At 37.8% G+C, this 24847-nt stretch overlaps 1 protein-coding gene across 1 annotated transcript in view; it reads right to left on the reverse strand.

Moving 5' to 3' along the window:
* dpysl3 (dihydropyrimidinase like 3) overlaps positions 1-24847 on the reverse strand; it is a 34884-nt gene that overhangs the window by 4613 nt on the left and 5424 nt on the right. The window contains exons 2-12 of the mRNA XM_079405977.1: positions 24229-24317; positions 23315-23499; positions 21596-21760; positions 17152-17213; positions 16585-16665; positions 13208-13276; positions 12696-12816; positions 8911-9067; positions 7790-7931; positions 4412-4582; positions 576-755 (exon numbers count right to left, since the gene is read on the reverse strand). Coding sequence (XP_079262103.1) covers positions 576-755; positions 4412-4582; positions 7790-7931; positions 8911-9067; positions 12696-12816; positions 13208-13276; positions 16585-16665; positions 17152-17213; positions 21596-21760; positions 23315-23499; positions 24229-24317 — 1422 coding nt within the window. The remainder of the gene's footprint in view (positions 1-575; positions 756-4411; positions 4583-7789; positions 7932-8910; positions 9068-12695; positions 12817-13207; positions 13277-16584; positions 16666-17151; positions 17214-21595; positions 21761-23314; positions 23500-24228; positions 24318-24847) is intronic.

Consider the following 24847-nt stretch of genomic DNA (forward strand, 5'->3'; position numbering starts at 1 on the left):
ACTACAATAATCTTAAAATGGCTTCAATTACTCATTTCTGCAGTTGGACTGATGCTCCATACTATGCTTAGCTCCTCTTTTTGCCGCTGATGTGCTTGGCCCCGTAATTGCTGCTTGCAGCTATATTTTTGTTTGTTTTTACTTTTTGAAGCTTGAAAATTATAACTTTCTATGGATGGCCAGAAATCAAAAATATCTTCATTTGTATTTTGACAATGAACACAAGTCTAATGGATTTAGTACAGTAAGGGTGAGTGAATGAAGTGTTATATTTTCATTTTGAACCATGTGGACACTTTTATACGGCTTCTTTCTAAACCTTCTGCTTCCTTCTGTCTGCTTTTGGCATGATGGTGGAGCCACAGTTTAAACTGTTTACAGGGCAAGAATCCCATGTCTATATTCACTCAAGTTGAAACCACAAAAAGAACTAGATTTGACTTTCCTATAGGAAATTATGATAAACTGCAGGATTAAAAACAGCTGGAATTTCACTGGAGTGCTGCCTTGAATGCACTGTAAAACAAATGAGCTACTGTCACGCATGTGTCCAGGGTCATCAGAGTCTGCTGTACCTGTTTCCTGGCTTTGACACGTTTGTAAGTGAAGTCCGGATACGGGGAGCAGGGAATGAAACGTCCAGTGCCAGCGGTCGTGTGCAGGTTCCCATCCTCCAGAACAATCTTCCCCTGGCAGACGACCAGCATGGGTGCACCTCTCAGCTCCATGCCCTCGAACACATTATACTCCGCTGCCTAGAACAACACAACAACATCATGCTGAGAAAGCTCATGTGCCTAACACCTGGGTCCCAAAAATGACCACTGCAATGCAATGCTTTTGGACCAACTTTGTATTAACTGTCCTTAAAGTGCCCCTATGATGGATTTTTGAAAATGAGCATTCATGCAGTGGGTAACACAGCTCTAAGTGAATGAAAACTGCAAAGTTTTCAATCTGAAAGTGCACGCATAAAGTTATTGTCTCTGAAAAGAAAGAGTCGACTCTGAATCATTGAAACGAGTCGTTTTTAAAACGAATCCCAAGCCATTTCATGTTAATGACAACATGAAACATTAGCATATTGCCCGCCCACTTTTTTCGTGTTGGTCTGAATGAAAATGCAACTTCATTCTTTGCCACTAGGTGCCGCTTTTGGAGCGGTAGAAACCTATGTAACACTGTACACTAAGCAGCACTGCGCTCACAAACACTGCTTTAAATGAAATCGACCAATCACCGCAGATTAGCATCACGCAGAGGAGGAGTTTGGAAAAATGAATCGTTGAGCGAATCGTTTGGGAGTCTTTGCGCAAATAAGGTAAAAATAAATGCATATTATAAGACAATGAAAGTGTTTTTTTGACCTTGCATGCATGTCCACCTGTTATTGGGGACTCCCAAAACCAAAAGATGAACCTTCATTACCCATAATAGGGGCACTTTAACTATTACATACATTGAAATTAACCATTTGATACATTGCAATTATTGTGCACAATCACATAAATTTTTTTTATTGTATACTTATATTTGAAAATACCATCCTGTGATTACATATGTATATAATTTCTGTGTTTACATCTATAATTGCACTGTTGACCCTACCTCTACCCCTTAAACCTAACCAGACCACCAAACTGGTCCAGAAACGTACCCGTATCCCACCTCAATAGCAGCAAAAGTGTTTTGCATTCAACAGGAACACAACTGGTACACCTAACAATTCATTATTTTATTATTCATTTTATTATTAAGTAAACAGCATTTAAAGATAGACACCTAATATAAAGTGGGACCATACTTTTTTGTGACATGTTACTATAGTACTACCCTGTTTTTGTCTTTGCTTTTTGGTAATGTAATATTTATATTTTAATCCTTTTTGTGCACATGATATATTTTTAATAGCCTTAAATTTGCACAATGGCTTTTTATCCTGAATTGCATCTGAAATAAATAAAATGCATTTATTTAAACAAAAGTAAAACTGTGAAATATTATTACAATTTAAAATAAACTGTTTTCTATGTGAATGCATGGTAAAATGTAATTTATTTCTGTGGTCAAAGCTGTATTTTCAGCATCATTACTCCAGTCTTCAGGGTCACATGATCTTCAGAAATCATTCTAATATACTGATTTATTATCAATGTTGAAAACAGTTGCGCTGATTCATATTTTCAGGCAAATCATGATACCTTTTTTTTTTACCTTTCTTTTTGTTTTTAGAATAGACTCAACATCATCATCATCAGAATAAACATCAGAAACATCGATCACGACATTGAGCTGCTGTGCTTTCCAGCATAAATTGACACAAACAGCCGTTCTGAGTTTGAGCTTCTGCAAAGAGGAATGTCGAGATATTTCCTCACTAATGAAGATCACATGTAGGAGCGGGAGACATGACTCTGGCCTCCTTCATTCACTCTCGTTCTCATTCTTCACCTCTTCGCCAAACAGCTGGATAGAGGAATTACAAAAACATCCTTCTCTATTTCCTGTCTTTTTCTCACACTCACAGCCTCCTGTCTTTTCTTACCACTTTCTCTAAAATGCATCACTTCTGTTTAGTTTACTACTCCCTTATTTTCTGATTTCTTCATCTCGAGTGGATATCGTAATTGTATTGATGTCCTGCCATGATCCACAGTCTTTCCACAGAAATTTGGCACTCGTCCATCCTTTGTGTGCGAGAACAGGAAATGACATGCACACAATTTCTGCCAAGAATGCTGGCATGGGCTTAAGCTCATGCAGAATAACACAAACGCAAGGCTTTCTGGCAGGTGATGAAGTCATGTTTGAGGTGACTTCACAGAGCACGGGAACCAAGGATACGGAGCCACAGAATAAACAATCAATAAACATCTGCCATGTTATCCACAGAAGAAAGCAATGGCAGCCGGCGCTGTTTGGATGTGTAACGGTCTCTAGAGAAGTGGCCGAAAAGGAAATGAAAATGTGATGTAATTTTCTGCAGAGTTCTGCTGAATCTTTTCCCCAACGGTGTTCAAACGATCCACATATTTAGCCCTTGTAGAATCTGCTCAGGATATTCCAGTTCCCATCTCACTCCAATCTAAAATCTGTAGCTCTTTAACCCGTTTAATCCCAAATTTTTCCCAGACATGAAAATATTCAAAATGACTGATGTTTGATAAACCGCGGGTTCTTCAGAACTTCTATTGGACTGTGACTCAAAAATTGTCATTGTCCAAATTGTGGATTCATAGCATGAGAAAAGTGTTTAAACAAACTTTGATGTTGGCTTGACAAAGCCTTGTTTGAAAGTTTGAAATAACCTTGAAAAGCTTTAAGATTTGTTAAAACTTTAGTTTAGGGAGCAATTCTCACTATTAACTAGTTGCTTATTAGCATGCCTATTACTAGCATATTGGCTGTTAATTAGTACTTATAAGCACATATTAATGTCTTAGTTTTTTAGTTCCAATGAATTAGCAAGTAGCAGTTGAGCTGTTGGCTTTAACAACTGGTCGAAGAAGAGGAAAGAAAATACTAATAAAATAAGGCAAAGCTGAAAAAATGGACATACGAGGAGGTTATAAAGTACAGGCATTTGACTTGAGCGTGAAAGATCATAAAGCACTCTGGACTATCCTACAGATGAGGTGGAGTATCACAAATTTACTATATTTTTAAATGTACTAAATTGCAACTTCATTATTACATATGTGTAATCATGAAAATATTCCAAAGACAACAGAAGTAATTATGAAATTACATATAAAGATGTACTTATGTCCTAATGTACTTATGTACTTAAGTTTTGAGAGTTCTAACTAACTGCATTTAATATAAATGTAAACTATAGTACATTTTAATTTAACTGTAAATAACATGCAGTTAAGTGTCTGAAAACATTACATTCAGTTGGCACTTAAGTAAATTTTTATAGTATACCATTTCCATAATAAGTTCTCTTTATGAAATTCACTACTTGATTAGTGAAACTGTTATATGTAATTGATTTAAAAATAACAGCAAACTTCAAAAAGCTGCATGAAATGAGATATCATTTATGTCTGTTGCACAAACCTGTGTGTTAGTGGTTGGTTCATTAAAAGAGATGCTTGCAGAGTTGCAGTTCTTCTCTCACTTATCAACACATTCCTACAGTAATAAAGGTCTGCTGAGACTTAATAAGGCAACAAAAGGAAACTCTGATTGTCAGATATCTCCTGTTTTTGTGGCCTGTTTCTATCCAGCGCTTTTATTTACAAAGGTTCCTGTATGAACACAGTTTGATTTGTTAGAAGCATCTATTTCCGCTCAGAGGAACTGGAAGGTCAGTGAAGGTCAGCTTCAGTTTCCTCTCTATGTTTAGATGTTTCTCTGAAATGTGAGTGTATAGTGCGTTCCCTGGATTTATTTAAAGAGCACCTACAGAATGATGAGTTTTTGCAGTGATGGTCCGGACGGCATCTGTGTCCCAGATAACCAGATCGCTGTCTGATCCCACGGCTATCCGACCCTTGCGTGGATAAAGGTTGAGGATCTTGGCAGCATTGGTGCTTGTCACAGCAACAAACATGTTCTCATCCATTTTACCAGTGACCTGAGCAAAGGAAAAACAAACAACTGAGAATCAAACACAGCGCTTGCTTTATTTTGGAGCTTTAATGGTACACTTATGAGAAGAAGGTAATGAATATAAGATTTAGGGCCCTATTTTGACATCCACATTAGGGTACAAATGAATTAATTAACTCTTTCCCTGCCAGGATGTTAAAAAGCTGCCAGCCACCGCCAGCATTTTTATCAGATTCTATGGCCCCCAAATATTTTGTTGTATGAATATCTGAACATGCAATTTGTTAAAAGAAAGAATGGAGCCTCTGCATTTAAACAAAACAACCCATTTTATTCTAACTTCATGCATTCTTTTTTATCAACACTTGAATATGGATAAGTTGCATGAAAACAGCAACATTTTAAACAAAGAGCTGAGAAGATCGCGTTTTTGTCAAAGGTGGTATTCAGATCAATGATCAAAATATAGACTATATAGATAAAATATAGAGTAGATTGAGTCCATCAACACGCCCAAAGCTTCCCAGTCCTAGACCACTTCCTGGGTTGGCATTTCATTCAGTAATGTTAGGCAGTTTTGATTTACATGCTGTTTAATTTTTGATGATCGCACTATTTTACATATGCACTGCTTACATATGTGATCACTTGTTTGTGCTGCTGCTTCACCTGTGTTTGATCCAGGTGTGCCGCACACATCCTGAAAAGTGAAGCCAAAACAATTTGATCTCCATCTGGTGGCTGGCTGCAGTATAGGTCTTAAGCCCTGCCCTCCATGTAAACGAATTGGACGTGAGCCAAACTAAATAATCAAATTACACTTCAACTAAATTTTTCATTTTAGGCAGTTCTTATAACACTGATGTATGTTCAAGTGTTCGTTTTTCTATTAGGTTTGCTTTTAGCTAGCTATTTGATGCTATAAAAATGGGGAGTGGTGTCATGATTGTGAGCTTGCGATTGGGTCTGCGGAAGTTTGGGTGGGACTTTGATATCAAGGCTCCACCTCAAAATCACTACTGCACAGACTCAGGCTCCAAACGAATCACTACTGCACAGACTCAGGCTCCAAACGAATCACTACTGCACAGACTCAGGCTCCAAACGAATCACTACTGCACAGACTCAGGCTCCAAACTAATCACTACTGCACAGACTCAGGCTCCAAACGAATCACTACTGCACAGACTCAGGCTCCAAACGAATCACTACTGCACAGACTCAGGCTCCAAACGAATCACTACTGCGCAGACTCCAAACGAATCACTACTGCGCAGACTCGGGCTTCAAATGAATAACTACTGCGCAGACTCGCGCTCCAAACGACTCACTACTGCACAGTCTCAGGCTTCATACGAATCACTACTGCGCAGACTCGGGCTTCAAACGAATCACTACTGCGCACACTCGCGCTCCAAACGACTCACTACTGCACAGACTCGCGCTCCAAACGACTCACTACTGCACAGCCTCAGGCTTCATACGAATCACTACTGCGCAGACTCGGGCTTCAAACGAATCACTACTGCGCAGACTCGGGCTTCAAACGAATCACTACTGCGCACGCTCGCGCTCCAAACGACTCACTACTGCACAGACTCGCGCTCCAAACGACTCACTACTGCACAGCCTCAGGCTTCATACGAATCACTACTGCGCAGACTCAGGCTTCAAACGAATCACTACTGTGCACACTCGCGCTCCAAACGACTCACTACTGCACAGACTCGCGCTCCAAACGACTCACTACTGCGCAGACTCAGGCTTCAAATGAATCACTACTGCGCAGACTCGGGCTTCAAACGAATCACTACTGCGCAGACTCGCGCTCCAAACGACTCACTACTGCACAGCCTCAGGCTTCAAACGAATCACTACTGTGCAGATTCGGGCTTCAAATGAATCACTACTGAGCAGTCTCTGGCTTCAAACGAATCACTACTGTGCAGACTCGCGCTCCAAATTAATCACTTCTGCGCAGAGTCGCGCTCCAAACGAATCACTACTGCTCAGACTCGCGGTCCAAAGAATCACTACTGCACAGACTCACGCTCCAAACGAATCACTACTGCACAGACTCAGGCTCCAAATGAATCACTACTGAGCAGTCTCACGCTTCAAACGAATCACTACTGTGCAGACTTGCACTCCAAACGAATCACTACTGCGCAGACTCGCGCTCCAAACGAATCCCTACTGCGCAGACTCGCGCTCCAAACGAATCCCTACTGCGCAGACTCGCACTCCAAACGAATCACTACCGCACAGACTCGCGCTCTAAACGAATCATTACTGTGCAGACTCGCGCTCCAAATAAATCACTACTGCATAGACTCACGCTCAAAGATAATCACTGGTGCGCAGACTCGCGCTCCAAACGAATCCCTACTGCGCAGACTCGCGCTCCAAACGAATCACTACTGCGCAGACTCAGGCTTCAAACTAATCACTACTGCCAGACTCACGCTCCAAAATAATCACTGGTGCGCAGACTCGCTCTCAAACTAATCACTACTGTGCAGATTCGCGCTCCAAACTAATCACTACTGTGCAGATTCGCGCTCCAAACTAATCACTACTGCCAGACTCGCTCTCAAACTAATCACTGGTGCGCAGACTCGCTCTCCAAACTAATCATTACTGTGCAGACTCACGCTCCAAATTAATCACTACTGGGTAGACTCATGCTCAAAAATAATCATTACTGCGCAAACTCGCGCTCAAACGAATCATTACTGTGAAGACTCGTGCTCCAAATGAATCACTACTGCGTAGACTCACTCTCCAAATGAATCACTACTGCGTAGACTTGCGCTCAAACGAATCACAACTGTGCAGACTCACGCTCCAAACGAATCATTACTGTGCAGACTCGCTCTCCAAATGAATCACTACTGCGTAGACTTGCGCTCAAAAATGATCATTACTGCACAGACTCGCACTCCAAATGAATCGCTACTGCACAGACTCGGGCTTCAAAATATGTTATTGGCGCAAGATGACAGCGGTCATACTGGGATGTTTTGGCCATCTTATTTTACACTTTAAGGTTTGATCCAGAGATTCAGTACTCTTTTAGAAGATGTGTAATAGTGCCCCCTACCGTATAACAGTGAAAACACAGAAAGCTGGAAAATTCTGTCAATGGTGGGGAAAGAGTTAATGTATTGAGTAAATATTCAGATATTTTGTATTTTCTGGATCTGAGAATGTGAAATAGAATAATCCTCACCACAGCCTTATCCCAGATGACGGACATCCTCTCCTCCGCTCCGTTCACTCCTTCAGGAATCTGAGTGAAGTCGTCTTTCCCTATGGCCTTCTGAGCCACAGAGAATGTGCAGTGAGCGCTGCCCACCACCGACAGATCACCACTGAAACACACAAATGTATATGTAACAGACAAAACTTTGAAATTGATGGCATTTAGTCTAAAATGATAAATAGTACAGCTATAACAAGTCAGATTGTTGGGGTCTGTGCTACAGTCTTAGATGAAGTGCTGTGGTATCACATGAGCAAGAGTGTTACTGTTCTGTATATCAGGGGCCTCATTTATAAAACGTTGTGTAGAAATTATCCCACATTGATCGTACAATCATATCTCAAAAGTGCGTACGTGTGATTCAGTGAACGAACATACACGTATTTTGTGCCTCTTTCAGATGTGATAATCATAAATTGCAAATGCAAAAAGTGTGTACGCCTGCTTAGACCCTGACTTGCCACAAAGCACTTTTCCATGTCAAAGACCGTTTTTTATAAATATGAAAGTTGGTGTGGATTTTAGCGTACACACACTCTAAGATCAAACCTCTGTGTGTGCACATTTTATAAATGAATCCCCAGCAGTTTTGAACAAATTATTGAATTATTCAGAGACTAAATTATTGAATTATTCAATGACTACATTGAGTGAATAATTCAATAACTAATACATTTGTGTATACAAATTGCTGCCTACACTGCAAAGTGTAGTAAAGTGGCACTTTATATGGATATTTCTACCTTATTTAACACATATAAAGTAGTTTTGGTGGTAAACATTTATGTAGTTAGGTTGATTCAGATGTACCAAAATAATGTTTTTGACATTACTATTATTTTTTAAATGTGTATCCCAGCATCTATAGCCTCAAGTAGAGAAACACCTTGGATGGATGGCCAGTCAATCAGTTAAATATTTTACAATAAACTTCAAATATCAACTATATTGTTTTTCATATTTTCAATCAATGACTTCAAGTCAATGGTTTTGTAGTCTATAAGTTAAAAGACCCACCGGTTAAGAACTAACTGACAGAACTGTATTGTAAAATGATGTAATATATTTTAGGATATGCTTGTGTTTACCTGGCCAACAGGGTGTTTAGGTAGTCTGGAGTGGTTGGGTCAGGACTGAGGGGTGGTGAGGTCACAAAAGACGCCGCCTTTGCCCAGTTCTTGCTCCAATAATGAGTCCCATCGGTTCCCAAACTGGCCGTAATCGGCTCGCCAAACACCACATTACCTAGAAATACACAGTTCTCTTTGATCATCTGGTCTAAATATGACCTTCAATGTAAACCTACAATATGTTTTCCTCAGTTTTCTTTTTCTTTGTCTTCCAGCCAAAAATCATGCGTCCAAATGTTCAGAAAAGTACCAGCACACTTCTCCTCAATAAACCCCATGATCTGAGCACAAACGGTGTGGGATGAATTATATAAGTAGGGTTTGTTCAAATCCCTAAACCTATGTATGAGCAGTTTAACCAGTGATGCTTGTAATAGCAAGTAAATGCATCAAAGACCTTTGCAAAACTCATTAAAAGCATTGAGAGCATGAAACTGCACAGAACTAACTTATAAATCTCCACTGACACAAAGTTTTAGTCTCCATTCAGGACAGTCAGACAGAATAAAGAGGCAAAGTCTAGAATGTCCCAACTGAACTCACCAGAAAAGTGATGAATATCGTAATAGAGACTATAAGACATTTTACCGCACTTTTGGGAACGCTACAGCAACCATTTCAGAGACATAAACCTGTTGCACACTACACTTTATTAAATAATTTGTTTTGTAATCATTTACTCACAACATTCCAAAACCATAAGACTTTAATTCATCTTCAAAACACAAATGTAAATTTTTTTAATGATATCTGGGAGATTGTTCTATTGAAAGTCCATTCACCCAATTTTTTCACTGTCATGGTGGCTTTATATGATTTAATTTTAGTGTTTCATCACATATAAACACTGATCATACACCCATACACAGAGCACATGAAATGTGGTATTATGTGAAGCTCAAAAGTGCTTGCTTGATGCACGAGATTCCAGTGAACCAGTTATTTCCTGCGTATCAAGCAAGTGCGGCTGAGCTTCTGTTTAACATATCTGAATCTGAATGCATGCATGCGTTACATGTAATTAATTTGATGAATTTTATCATTTTGCAGCCCTGTGATTTATTCATTTATTTTAACTTTTTCATTTCACTGACAAAACTCCAGTATACAGCTTTTGAATGAGTAAATAAATTACCATTTTCATTTTTGGCTGAATTAATTCTTAAAGTAATTTAACAGAATCTACACTGGGAATAACTGAACTGAAGTCCAGAAATAAAAGCCAGAGGACAAACTTCATCTATGATTAACTGGCAGATCATGCAATTAATTCCATTTATTTTTTTTAAATATACGTTTACAGCCTTAACATTTACACTTTTATTTATTTGTGACATTTACACTTTATTAGCATTTAAAAAAACACAGTTGTCTATAATTATATCGGCTGGCGTCTGTACTCCTGAGTACTTGACACTTCTCTAAAACTATGCCTCTCAACTGTCAAGAGTCACATGCGTTGCATCTGGTTAGGTCACTGTATGAGTCTCCCATAGCAAGAGCATTGCATCTGAATGATTTACAGTAACTAAACAGCAAGAGCTATTATAATGATGGATTGTGGAACCTTTACAACAGACACGGCCAGTGCATATAAAATAAACATTTCATAGAGTGCAAATAATATTTAGACAGCTAACATATAATTAAATGACAAATGAATAATAATAAATTTATAATAATTAAACAGTTATTTACACACATGCTATCCAACCGAAGGTCATTACTGTCAGGAATAAATATGTCAACGATGAGTGTAACTCAACAGAGGTTTATTTAACTCAGATGAGATGTGTAAACTAGTCGACATCTGTGAAAGCTCAAGCGTTACGCTGCTGACATGCTCCTGCTGTGATTTTATTTTATCAGACATTTCATCGTGTTCTGCACCTTGTTTCCCAGAAACCTCAGCTCACTCTGAAACTTCTCCAGAACTTTGCTTGTATTCACACAATTCTATATGAAATGTGGTAAATATTACAAATTGTGTTGTCAAAAGTACATAATAAGCGACTAATCAGCAGCTGCTTTCCAACATTCATATATCTGTGAGAACGCTCTGTGAAGAGTGTCAAAGGTTTCTATTTACAATGTGTTTTTGCAGCTTGTAGCCAATCACAGACATGTATGCTGAGCATGTGAGCACAATGGCCAATCAGAGTCTTTCAAGTCAGAAGTAAGTTGCAAATTGTTTCATAAAAAAGTATAAGTGTTCCCTATTCTAAAGTGTTACCAAAAGTTTTAAGTCAGGGGGTATGACTATATTAAAATGTGTGACTGAATCTGAAATGGTGATGTTTGATTTGATGATAACCACAGACCTGACACTTGTTCTGTTACCTCTGTTTCTTTGTCATTTTATTACATTCATTTGATCTTTTTAATGCAACATAATTACATAACCAAGCAATATTTAACATCTATATGCTAATGTTTTAACATTATGTACTTATTATTATTAATAGCAGTAATTTATTTATTTAATATTTGTACTTTCAATAGTTAAAAAAAAAAAAAAATACTTGTAAATACAGTTTTTGCTATAGTACTGAAATTGGTGCCGAGAACTGAGGAATTTGACCGGTTTATTGGTACTGACTACTGAAATAAGAATAGATTCTGTCCATTATTCAAAAAATATAGACATTGATAATTATATTGTTAGATAGAAATTGTTTGAAATTGGCCACATTATGAGACATTCATTACTTCTAAACTTTAAAGGCTTTTTTTGTTAAATTATTTTATTTACTTATATATTTTTTAAATTTATTTATGGTTACACTTTTTTATTTTAAGGTGTCCTTGTTCCAGTGTAATTATATATTTAAGTACTGAGTAATATTAATTAATTACATGTACTTACTATATGGTTAGGGTTGGGTTTGATTTAGGGTTACTTGCATGTAATTATGCATAATTTATTGCTATTATAATAGTAAGTACAGTACATGTAACGTGTAATAATGACACCTTTTGTTCACATTTTTTTGTTTGTTTGATGATTTACCACCCTAGTGAAAAATAAATATATTATACTGTATTTGAAACACATTTATTTCATGCTACGTATACTACAAATACATATACATATTTATGTACTCAATAAAAATACCCTGCAATTGTACTTTTAGTATACTAAACTGGAACAACTAATTTTGTACTTAATAAATTTTAATTGAGCAGAAGTAGTACTGAAGTCCAACTAAAAATGCACTGGACAAACCATACATCAATGGAAAGATTATTAATTCTGCTTTCAGGTGATGTTTCAAGAGCTGATAAAATGTAAAAACTGTAACTTGAATGCAATGTAAGTCGCTTTGGATAAAAGCGTCTGCTAAATGCATAAATGTAAATGTAAATGTACAAATCTCTATTTCGAAAAATTGACACTTATGACTGGTTTTGTGGTCCAGGGTCACATTTGATTGTGCTAAAGTGCAGCTATTGCAAGTAAATATCTTGCATTTAAAGACCGATATTATTCAAAAATCATACAATCATCATCATCAATAGTGACATTAAAACACATTTTAGGCTAAATATTGAGAAATGTGCATTGTGCACAAGTAGTACTCCAAATAAAGTTTAATTAGAATTTTTCTTGAGCGATATGTCAGTAAATATGTTAATAGATTTGAACTGTACTTAGTATGAAGTACAGTAAATGTATTTTAAACATATTCCTGTTTTTACTAGGGCAAACTGATCAGGATTTAAATGTATGTGATATTGTGTACCTTTTTTCCTGGCCTGTGAGATGATGTCAGCAGCGCTCTTGCTCATCACACGGGTCACGTAGAGTGGACAGTTGGTTTGACTGGCAATAGTGACGGCTCGAAACACTGCTTCAGCCTCCAGCTACACACACACACAGAGATTCAGCCTAACTCAAAAGCTGATACACAGTCACAAACACACACTCCTTTGATTTAGTTTTGTGCACAGCTAAAATACCTTACAAATCTAGTTACCCTCCCCACTTTCTTGGCTGACCTCAATAAAGCCAGATAAAGGATCATGTCTGCGAAAGATCACTGATAGACTGATGCCAGACTAATTAAATCTGTGGGGCGGGACAATTTTCAACATGAAATCAGATTGATGCAACTGATTTAATACCAGTCCTGTGTCTTATAGTGAGTTTTACATTGAGAATTGAGAACAAATATTTCCCAGGGCCTGCAGTGATGTTATAGCACTAATGAACCCCCATACAGTACAGCATCCAGCTGTGTTTGTGCTCACTGACCTCCTCTGGACGGCTGAGAACGTGTCCCTCGGGTCCGGTGATGCCCATTTCCAGCATACGGTTCTGCTCCTGAACAACACACAGACGAGATGAGTCTCTTATCTGTCAGTCTTTGCATTGTACTTGTATTATGCATGCTTTTTTAACATATGTGACCCTGGACCACAAAACCAGTCTTAAGTCGCTGGGGTATATATTTGTAGCAATAGCCAAAAATACATTGTTTGTGTCAAAATTATCAATTTTTCTTTTATGCCAAAACTCATGATCATGTTCCATGAAGATATTTTGTAAATTTCCTACTGTAAATACATCAAAACTTAATGTTTGATTAGTAATATGCAGTGCTGTGGACTTTATTTGGACAACTTTAAAGGCGATTTTCTCAGTATTTTGATTTTTTTGCTCCCTCAGATTCCAGATTTTCAAATAGTTGTATCTCAGACAAATATTGTCCTATCATAACAAACCATACATCAATGGAAAGCTTATAATGTATAAATCTCAGTTTTCGAAAAATTGACACTTATGACTGGTTTTGTGGTTCAGGTTGTGCATGAACAATGTCATTATTAAAGGAACTGTTTATCCAAACATGGAAACTGCGTAATCATTTACTTTGAGGAACACCAACATTTTTTTTAAGGAAGATGAGCTCTTTTCCATATCACAATGAATAATATAATGTGACCACAGCTAGCTTTCCAAATAACATCGCTTTTAGATGAGGCTAACTGTTATTTTACAGTAATGTCTGGTTTCCAAACCAGCATGCATATCACTTGTTATTAAATACTGTAGAGAATTGTTACACGAGACATCAAATCCAAAGATGTCAAAACTCATCTGTACTGTAAGTCCAAAAGTTTGTTCTTTCATTTGAAGACCGCATGAAAAGGCTGCAAATGTGGAAATCGCATGTGTTGAGGCGGCAAACGTTCTCCACCGGTAGAAAAATAATAATGGCTTTGTTGAGACAGAATTTCAGAAATATTGCTCTATTTTATAATAAATGAAAGCAATAAATGCATTTGCAATTATCAGGATTGGTATGAGTGACTCTGGATTTGCTATTCACCTGTAATTAAATAAAAATAAAATGTACCTTAATGTTATTTCTATAGAAACGTGTGGTTTGTATTTAAATATATTTGTAATTACACAGTTATAATGATATAATTGCAATCTACTACATTTACAATATATTATCTGTAAATGTAATATCACATAAAACGCACTACAGTTAAAATTATAATCAAGCACTTTACATGTGCTTTAGTATGTTAGTCAACATATGGGGTGGTGATGGCGCAGTGGATAAGACACATGCCTTTGGTGTGAGAGACCCGGGTTCGAATCCACTGTGAGACACCAATGTGTCCCTGAGCAAGACACTTAACCCCTAGTTGCTCCAGAGGCGTGCGACCTCTGACATATATAGCAATTGTAAGTCGCTTTGGATAAAAGCGTCAGCTAAATGAATAAATGTAAATGTAAATATCAAAATAAGTGTACTTCTTTAAAGCTGGCACTCCCGGGAGTTCTGGCAAGAGTGCGCCGGGACGAGGTCAGTCTAATACTGGTAGCGCCATTCTGGCCAGGCCGAGTATGGTTCTCGGACCTGATTTCTCTCCTCGACGGCACTCCATGGGAGATTCCCGTCAGGAGAGATCTCCTCTCACAGGTGTCCACCCTCGCCCGGAGCTGTAGAAGCTGTGGGTGTGGCCACTGAGGGGGCACAGCTCATAGCTTCCGGTCTCTCAACCGAGGTTGCCGAGACCATCCTCCAATCCAGAGCTCCCTCTACGAGGAAACTGTACGCCCTGAAGTGGGCACTCTTCACTTCATGGTGCGGAGACCGCCAGCTCGACCCAGTTAACTGGCCGATTGGTACAGTGCTGGAGTTCCTGCAGGCCCATTTCTCTGCAGGGTTACCCCATTCCACCAATAAAGTTTACGTGGCGGCCAATGCGGCCTACCACGCTCCTGTCAGTGGTCAGTCAGTGGGTAGACACCTCCTTATTAGACGTTTCCTTTGCGGTGCGCTGAGGCTGAGGCCGCCGGTACATTCACGTGTCCCCACGTGGGACTTGGCTATGGTGCTAGAGGCTCTTTGCAAGGCTCCCTTCGAGCCCATCGAGGAGATATCTGACAGACTCCTCACTATTAAGACTAATTTCCTTCTGGCTATTTCCTCTCTAAAGAGAGTTGGTGATCTTCAAGCCCTTTCAGTGGCCCCTGCCTATCTTGGCTTTGCGCCCGGCATGGCCAAAGTTTTTCTCTACCCTCGAGCGGGGTATGTACCTAAAGTTCCCTCCGTTACACCACAGCCCATCGTACTTCAGGCCTACTGTCCTCCTCCCTTCAGGGAGACAGACCAGCAGAAGCTTTATTGTATCCACTTAACGTACATCCACAGAGCTGCCCTGTAGAGAAAGGCGGACCAACTGCTTGTGTGCTATGGTCCCCCTAAGAGGGGTCTTCTTGCTACGAAGCAGACCCTCAGTAGGTGGATAGTGGATGCGATTAACACTGCCTATGAGTCCTCTCAGCTCCCCTCGCCGATGGGAGTCAGAGCTCACTCAACTCGAGGCGTGGCGGCCTCCAAGGCCTTTTTAGCAGGTGTGTCGATGCAGGACCTCTGCAACGCAGCTGGGTGGTCCATGCCCCTCACTTTCATGAGGTTCTATGACCTTGACATGCGAGCCACTCCGGGCTCTTCTGTCCTCTCGTCCTAGTACACACTGGGCAGAGACTTGTCAGTCTGGTGGCGTGGGTATCTCTCAAAAAGCATTCCCAAAGCATTTTCAAATGCAGCTCGAGTTCCTGAAGGGGAACGTCTCAGGTTACGTATGTAACCATGGTTCCCCGAAGGGAACGAGATGCTGCGACTCGAGGCCACACTTCCGGCATCCCTGCCAGCGCTTGCTTCATTCCTTAAGGCTGATGCCGGCTCCGCCACACGTGCTTTTAAGCTTCCTGGTGGAGCTCTCTCAGAGACTTTTACTGTGTTTTTACTACAATAGCTACCAAGATTGCAGCCGAACACAGTCATGTCTACTGACGCACAATGATCACATTGATCTTATTGCAACATACTTTTATCATAACGAACACAGTGAGAACAGTGTTATTGATTATAACGGAAGTTTTGTTGAAAATGCAGAAATCAAATCACTGATAGATTCTTGCTACTTCAGCGATTATAAAGAGAACCATCTCTGATTGCTGTCTGTATACAAAATGATCACAATATAGAGAACAGATGTTTTTTTTGCCCCAAAAAATGCTCTTTCTTTAGCTAACAGCAGCATGGCTCTTGCGATCGATGGACTCCTAATAATAATAATAATAATTAATTCATAAGGTTCACATACCTCAGCAATTATTTCTCCATTTTCAGCATGGACCTGTGCAATTCCTCCATGCTCCCCAAGGAAGGTGAAGATTTCATAAAGCTGTTCATACACACATAGAAAAATAGAGTGAAAATAACTTTAAAATAACTTTTTTTGTAACCATGAGATCAAGTAAACCCTATGAATGGTGGAAATCTAGTCTAATCTTGTTTTTAAAGAAAATTAAGGCATTTTTCATAAAATTAGGTAATGGTGGAATAACATTTATATATTGGTACATGGTACTTTTTTATGCACCAATATATAAATACTCATTAATAAATGGATAAATTATTCTACACACAATGCTGTGAGGAGAGATTTGTGAACAATTCTGAGTGAATAGAAAACCCAACATTGTTACACCTACAAAAGTCCTCTTTAAGGGTCAGATCAGATAGGAATAACTCCCAACAGAAAGAATGAAAGAATGTGTATATCCACAACACTATTCTGCTTTTTGTTTTTTACAAACAAACAAATAAATAAATTCATTCATAAATAAATAAAAGCTATAATTTCTTTATAATCCTTTATTTAGCTTACCTCACTGTTGCTCATCTGATAGAGGTCTTTATAAGCCATATAGACCTGGAAAGAGTTCACTCCTATTTGGACAGAACAAATAAATCAGAAAACATAAACTCTGCCAGCATTCACAACCATGCATTTCTAATTCTCAAACTAGAAAACAAAAAAGTAGGGTGGGGATGTTATCCATCATGAATTAATTGAATGCTGAAAATACCAGAATAGAGGGCAAAACATTAAACAATATAAGGTGCTGAATCACGCTCAGTAAGACCAGAGATATGGGAAAATTTCAGATTTTTATGTTGACTTTTAAAGTAGATAGTAAAAAATAAAAATCTTTTAAAAATTCTGCACCTAAAATAAATGTCACTATTTATATCGATTTATTATAATCCTTAAAAAAAAAAAAAAAAACATAAAATGCTCTACTGTACTAAAAACACATTAGTTTGCACACAGTAATATGCAGCAGAACCGATTCTGTGCTCTTTTGTAGATTAAGCTGTAATAAAGCTGCATCATTTTCAGAAATAGTTCAAATGATAGTCCAAAAATAACTTGTCAAATCACAACACATGCTTATATTTATAACGTTTCAGAGGGTTGTTTTAGTATGCTGGACCACTTTTGAACAATTCTGAATTTTTATTTCCATCTAGATGCTCTTTGGTCAAGGGCTTACAGTTTTTTAAAATTGCTCACACACTTAAAGTTGTACTTGAAGCACACTCAGTGAAACCATTCACTCATAAAGCAAATCTTCAGACCAAGTCTGCAAAAATACAGCTCCACTGCACACTGAAAAAGCAAAAAACACAAAATAGTAGTGTTTTACATTTGTCATATCCACCACGCGTAGTTTGGTGTGTATATGGCCAATCATTTGATGCTGTAGAGTTACTGTGCAAAAACACCATCTTTATAAGAGTTAATAGTTTTGAAAGAAGTGTTTCCAAGAGATGCATAATGTTTTGCATGTTGTGTGCATGTTCTGTGGTTTTGTTTGTAGAGTTTAGAGAAAAAAGGAGCCATAGTTTCAGAAATTTTGTGTAACAGTGTCAGCCCTAAGCCCCTTTGCAAACATTTGGCCCCTGTGCAACATTTAACATTTGGCCCCTAGGCCCCTGTGCAAACCCGTAACATCGCCCCCCCCCCCCCCCCCCCCCCCCCCAGACGTTACAGGCTCCAACCTGGTTAACTTAACTTATTGTTGATTTTTCTGAAATAACATTATGTGACTATTCACAAGCTTGTTTTATTTACCGTATAAATGCTTGGAAATAATATTTAATGCTTTCAATATTTGTAGCACGCAAGCCACCCAATAATCTCAATAAGCTTTGTGCTTTGTTACTATTACTATAACACAAAGTCTCAGCCTTCTGTCAATTTTATGATAAAATACAAACAATAAATGTGTTTTTACGCTCTTTAATTTGTAGTGAGATAACTATATTCGCCTCAGTTCAAGCGGCATGGGAATCAATGATATTTTCTTCTTTAATATTTGCAGCACAAAATAAACATGAATATATGAACGCATGTTGAAAATCATCAGAACAATTTCACAACAATTTCAACAATTCTCATGAAATTGATCAATCAGAGTCTCAAATAATGTCAATAAGCCTAAAATGTGAAGAATGGCAGATATAGGTGGAATTTTCACAATAACTTCACGCAACATTATCGTAAGTGACTTTATTCTTAAAATATTATGACATTAATCTTATCTATTTAGTTAGTTATTTTTCAACATGGCACTAAAACGCTGTAGGCTATTTGTACTGAATGCAAACACAATCTTGGCAAAGCAGCCCAAAAAACAAACAAACAAACAAAAATGGGGAAAAAAATGGTTAAAAATAGTAAAGAGATATTTGAATTCTTTATTAATAAACTATTGTTTTCTGAGTCAGTGTCGCAAAGATGAAGTTGACGATCCTGACTCGCCATCTCCTCATTGGACGCTTCTTTAGAGAGAAATGCATCTTTACGCACCACATAATGACACAGTTTTCGTTTCCGATTTGAATTATTTTGTTTTAAAGTAGTAATTTTAACATTCTACAGATATTTCTATCATGTCTGTGAGGCAAGTATTCACTGAGTTTCGGTTCATCATTGTGAAGCGCTCCTGCTCAAGACCGAGACGGCAGAAAGCGCATTTATGAGCAAAAATGACGGTGTATTTTAAGTTTACACTCTTATTAAGAAAAAAATGCAAGTGATTGCATTTATGATGATTACTAAAAACATTTGATAGGGGAAAAAGACAGGAATCAAGGAAGTCACTGTGGACCGGCAACTGTTTAGTCTTCCACGTTCTTCAAAATAGCATTTATGTTCAGCAGAAGAATGAAACTGAATTTCAGAAAATGAAATTCAGGTTTAAAACTAATTTTGAGTAAATGATGGTATAAATATAAAACACTATGACAGATGACGTTTTTATTATTTAATGTTAAAACAACAAAACACAAAGAGAAAAAAATTAACTCACTACTTTTGACTGAAAAATAAATACAGTTGCTTTAATATGAATCAATATATACAGGTCCTTTTCAAAAAATTAGCATATTGTGATAAAGTTCATTATTTTCTGTAATGTACTGATAAACATTAGACTTTCATATATTTTAGATTCATTACAACACAACTGAAGTAGTTCAAGCCTTTTTTTGTTTTAATATTGATGATTTTGGCATACAGCTCATGAAAACCCAAAATTCCTATCTCAAAAAATTAGCATATTTCATCCGACCAATAAAAGAAAAGTGTTTTTAATACAAAAAAAAAAAGTCAACCTTCAAATAATTATGTTCAGTTATGCACTCAATACTTGGTCGGGAATCCTTTTGCAGAAATGACTGCTTCAATGCGGCGTGGCATGGAGGCAATCAGCCTGTGGCACTGCTGAGGTGTTATGGAGGCCCAGGATGCTTCGATAGCGGCCTTAAGCTCATCCAGAGTGTTGGGTCTTGCGTCTCTCAACTTTCTCTTCACAATATCCCACAGATTCTCTATGGGGTTCAGGTCAGGAGAGTTGGCAGGCCAATTGAGCATAGTAATACCATGGTCAGTAAACCATTTACCAGTGGTTTTGGCACTGTGAGCAGGTGCCAGGTCGTGCTGAAAAATGAAATCTTCATCTCCATAAAGCTTTTCAGCAGATGGAAGCATGAAGTGCTCCAAAATCTCCTGATAGCTAGCTGCATTGACCCTGCCCTTGATAAAACACAGTGGACCAACACCAGCAGCTGACATGGCACCCCAGACCATCACTGACTGTGGGTACTTGACACTGGACTTCAGGCATTTTGGCATTTCCCTCTCCCCAGTCTTCCTCCAGACTCTGGCACCTTGATTTCCGAATGACATGCAAAATTTGCTTTCATCCGAAAAAAGTACTTTGGATCACTGAGCAACAGTCCAGTGCTGCTTCTCTGTAGCCCAGGTCAGGCGCTTCTGCCGCTGTTTCTGGTTCAAAAGTGGCTTGACCTGGGGAATGCGGCACCTGTAGCCCATTTCCTGCACACGCCTGTACACGGTGGCTCTGGATGTTTCTACTCCAGACTCAGTCCACTGCTTCCGCAGGTCCCCCAAGGTCTGGAATCGGTCCTTCTCCACAATCTTCCTCAGGGTCCGGTCACCTCTTCTCGTTGTGCTGCGTTTTCTGCCACACTTTTTCCTTCCCACAGACTTCCCACTGAGGTGCCTTGATACAGCACTCTGGGAACAGCCTATTCGTTCAGAAATGTCTTTCTGTGTCTTACCCTCTTGCTTGAGGGTGTCAATGATGGCCTTCTGGACAGCAGTCAGGTCGGCAGTCTTACCCATGATTGCGGTTTTGAGTAATGAACCAGGCTGGGAGTTTTTAAAAGCCTCAGGAATCTTTTGCAGGTGTTTAGAGTTAATTAGTTGATTCAGATGATTAGGTTAATAGCTCGTTTAGAGAAACTTTTCATGATATGCTAATTTTTTGAGATAGGAATTTTGGGTTTTCATGAGCTGTATGCCAAAATCATCAATATTAAAACAATAAAAGGCTTGAACTACTTCAGTTGTGTTGTAATGAATCTAAAATATATGAAAGTCTAATGTTTATCAGTACATTACAGAAAATAATGAACTATCACAATATGCTAATTTTTTGAAAATGACCTGTATAGTGTTTTATTTTTATATTTCTATATTTTTTTTTTCATTCAATTTCTTGAATGCTCCTACTAAATACACCTATTGTACCTGTAAAATTACAGATTTTAAAAATTACTTTAAAAAGTAGAAGTACACACAAAAGCTACTCTATTACAGTAACGTGAGTAAATGTAATTCATTACGATCCACCTCTGCCCAATCTGCCCGGGTCCACATGCACCTGTATACCCAGACACTATGTCCCTGGTGAGTAAGCAATCTTAAAAATGTGTAATAGTAGTAAAAGATCTCCCACCTTTCTCCTTAATGAGACTCAGGGCCTCTTGTTTGATGCTATCGTTCCAGTGGGTGATGTCCACATGCAGAGAGTAATCACAGCACGCTTTCTCATCCGCCCACTCACGCCAGCGATCGAAGGCCTCCACCAGACTAGAGCCCGGCTCCGGGATCACATGATCCACTGCAGGTGGCACACATGACAGAGGCTTGTTCAGACAACACAGCTCATATTTGTATTAAATAACTTGTGTGTAAATAAAATGTGTAAATTGGAGCTCTAAAGCTGTCTGAATGAGCCTCTCAATATTTCACTGCTTCTTCATTGTCTCCATATCTGCATGTATGATCTAGCACACTTCCTCTGAGAACAAAGGGATGTATACAGCTGGATTTTTACTCTAAAAGGAATCAGTGCTAACGGTCCCTGGTAAACACAGTGTTTACTGTACAACAAGCCACTCTTATTCTCCAGCTGTTGTCACTTTTTCTTCATGATCTGTAGCCTTCAGCGTTCACAAAGGCCTGCTGTTTTTCCACACTACTAGAATTTCACCGTGGGATGCATACGGGAGCTTTGGGTGGTCGCCGGAAGCCTACTATTGTTGTCAATGTTTATCCCTTTTCATTAACACACACACACACACTTTTTTTTTTTTGAAGCATAGAGCTCCACTTCAAAACATACTAACACCGTTACATTAAAGAGATATTTCTACCTGATTGAATCCATATAAAGTAGTTTTGTTGGCATAAATTAAGATATTTAGGTTTACTCAGCAATATTAAATAATATTTTTGCGAGTTAATTCAGATATTACCATTATTTCCAGTGTTCTACAGCTTTTTTCTAAATGGTTTCTAATTGTGTTCAAATTTGAGCTGATAAAGATTGGTTTATTAACTTTATATGCTTTAGACATGTGAAACATCCATGTTTCCCATCAGTATTGGGTGCTTAAATAATATTTGACCCTGGAGCACAAAAGCAGTTTTAAGCAGCACGGGTATATTTGTAGCAATAGCTAACAATACACTGTATGGGTCAAAATTATCGATTTTTCTTTTATGCCAAAAATAATTAGGATTTTAAGTAAAGATCATGTTCCATGAGGATGTTTTGTAAATTTCTTACCATAAATATATCAAAACTTAATTTTTGATTAGTAATATGCATTGCTAAGAACTTCATTTGAACAACTTTAAAGGCAATTTTCTCAATATTTAGATTTTTTTGCACCCTTGTGTCTCAGCCAAATATTGTCCTATGATCCTAACAAACCATACATCAATGGGAAGATTATTTTTTCAGCTTTCAGATGATGCACAAATCTCAATTTCACAAAATTGACCCTTATGACTGGTTTTGTGGTCCAGGTCACATTTAATTGTGTAAACCTGACATCACTGCATGATTACATAAACAAACTACTAAATAATGTGCAGTTTCTTGCACAGATCGTTCGTTTTGCTTCATAAGACCTCAAAATATTGTCGATTCATTTTGTCTTGCCTGATATTTTTTAGGCTCTCAAGTGACAGTAGCCACTGACTTGCTAAATGTCAGCTAAAAATCTTCTTTACTGTTCTACTGAAGAAAAAAGTCACGTACATCTTGGATGGCCAGAGGTCGAGTAAATTAACAGCAAATGTTCATTTTTGGGTGAACTATCCCATTAATTATCCCATAATTCAATCCACTCTGCAGATAAATATAGCAATCTTCCACCGATCTCACCGATCATGGTGGTTCCTCCAGCAAGAGCAGCCTTGGTGCCCTGGGTAAAATCATCCACAGTGGTTGTTCCCCTGAAGGGCATCTGTAGATGGGTGTGGATGTCAATTCCTCCAGGAATCACCATCTTCCCATCGGCCTCAACGGTCTTCACCCCTCCTGGGACTATCAGGTTGTCTCCAATTTGCCTTGAAGTTGGCAGAAGATGGTAATTAAGAAAGATGATTTTTAATTACACTATGGAATAAATCACCATTTTTTCATCATTGTTTCTTTTTTTTCAGTTGTATAACTGTTCTTAGATCATAAGGGAAAAAACTGCAAAACATTATCATTATGAGAATAATATTTTAAATATTTTGAATAACTCAAAAAATCGGTAACATCTTAGTTCAGGGACCAGTTCTCATATATAAATATATATATATATATCATAACTAATATTTTGTATATTATTAACATTCATTTTTTAATTAAGGTACTCATAATTTAGAAATTATATGTGTAAAAATGATATATGATACATGTAAAATACTTGTTTTATTGTTTTCAAAAGATTTTCAATGTAACACATACACTCATATGTTTGAGTTATTGCATTCTGATTAAACATTCTTTGTAATGAAACACACATAATATAGCATGCATTTACAAATTAGATTAATTTTCATTTCATGCTGACTTTTAATATAAATATTAGCTGGCTTTGTTCTAAGCAGGAGTAAGCAGTTCTCAAAAACAATTAATCAAAATATGAGTTGTTGGATTTCAACAATCGGTTGTTGAAAGTCTGGTATGTGTTTAACATTAAAAACAGCAGTTATTTAATCAACGATGCTGATAAATATGGGTATGGCTTTAATTTCAATTAGTAACAAGAACCTGTATATATATGTGTGCATGTGAACGCAGCTTACTTGATGACTCCATCCTCCATATAGATGTCTGCATAGAAGGACTGGTCATCGTTCACAATCCGACCGCCTTTAATCAGGAGCCTCTCGCACTGAGAAAACACGAGACCGAAACAGAGAGAGAATGAGGATACTTATTTAGACTGCAAAACAAATTTAACATTTTCATACTTTATAATTATATTTAGATTGCAAAAATGTTAATAGTTTTAATTTAAGTTGCATGTGCATGCAGTGACAAGTTCTACACATAAGATTGCTTTTCTAAATATTTGGCTCTCCAAGTACCACCATAATGACCAACATTAAAATACAGTAGTGTAGTAGGCCTAACTATTCAGCTACTGCTCTGCACAGTTAAAAAACAAGGCAGTTTTATTCCTAAAAAGAATATTTATTTGTTGTCAGCCACTTTAACATTGTAAATACACAGTTTGAACATTAACACTGCACAGTGCTTACAAACAGGTAAACTTAATGTTTAAATTAAAGTGCATTGTACCTAAAAGTAAATAAAAACCGCACTGTACTTTAATGTAAAAAAAAAAAAAGCTTTAAAGATGAAACTTAAATGTATTGTTTTATCATTAATTTATATTTAATTTAGGGATTCCTCGGTGTA

This window comes from Barbus barbus (assembly GCF_936440315.1).
Source record: "Barbus barbus genome assembly, chromosome: 43".
Classification (NCBI taxonomy): domain Eukaryota; kingdom Metazoa; phylum Chordata; class Actinopteri; order Cypriniformes; family Cyprinidae; genus Barbus; species Barbus barbus.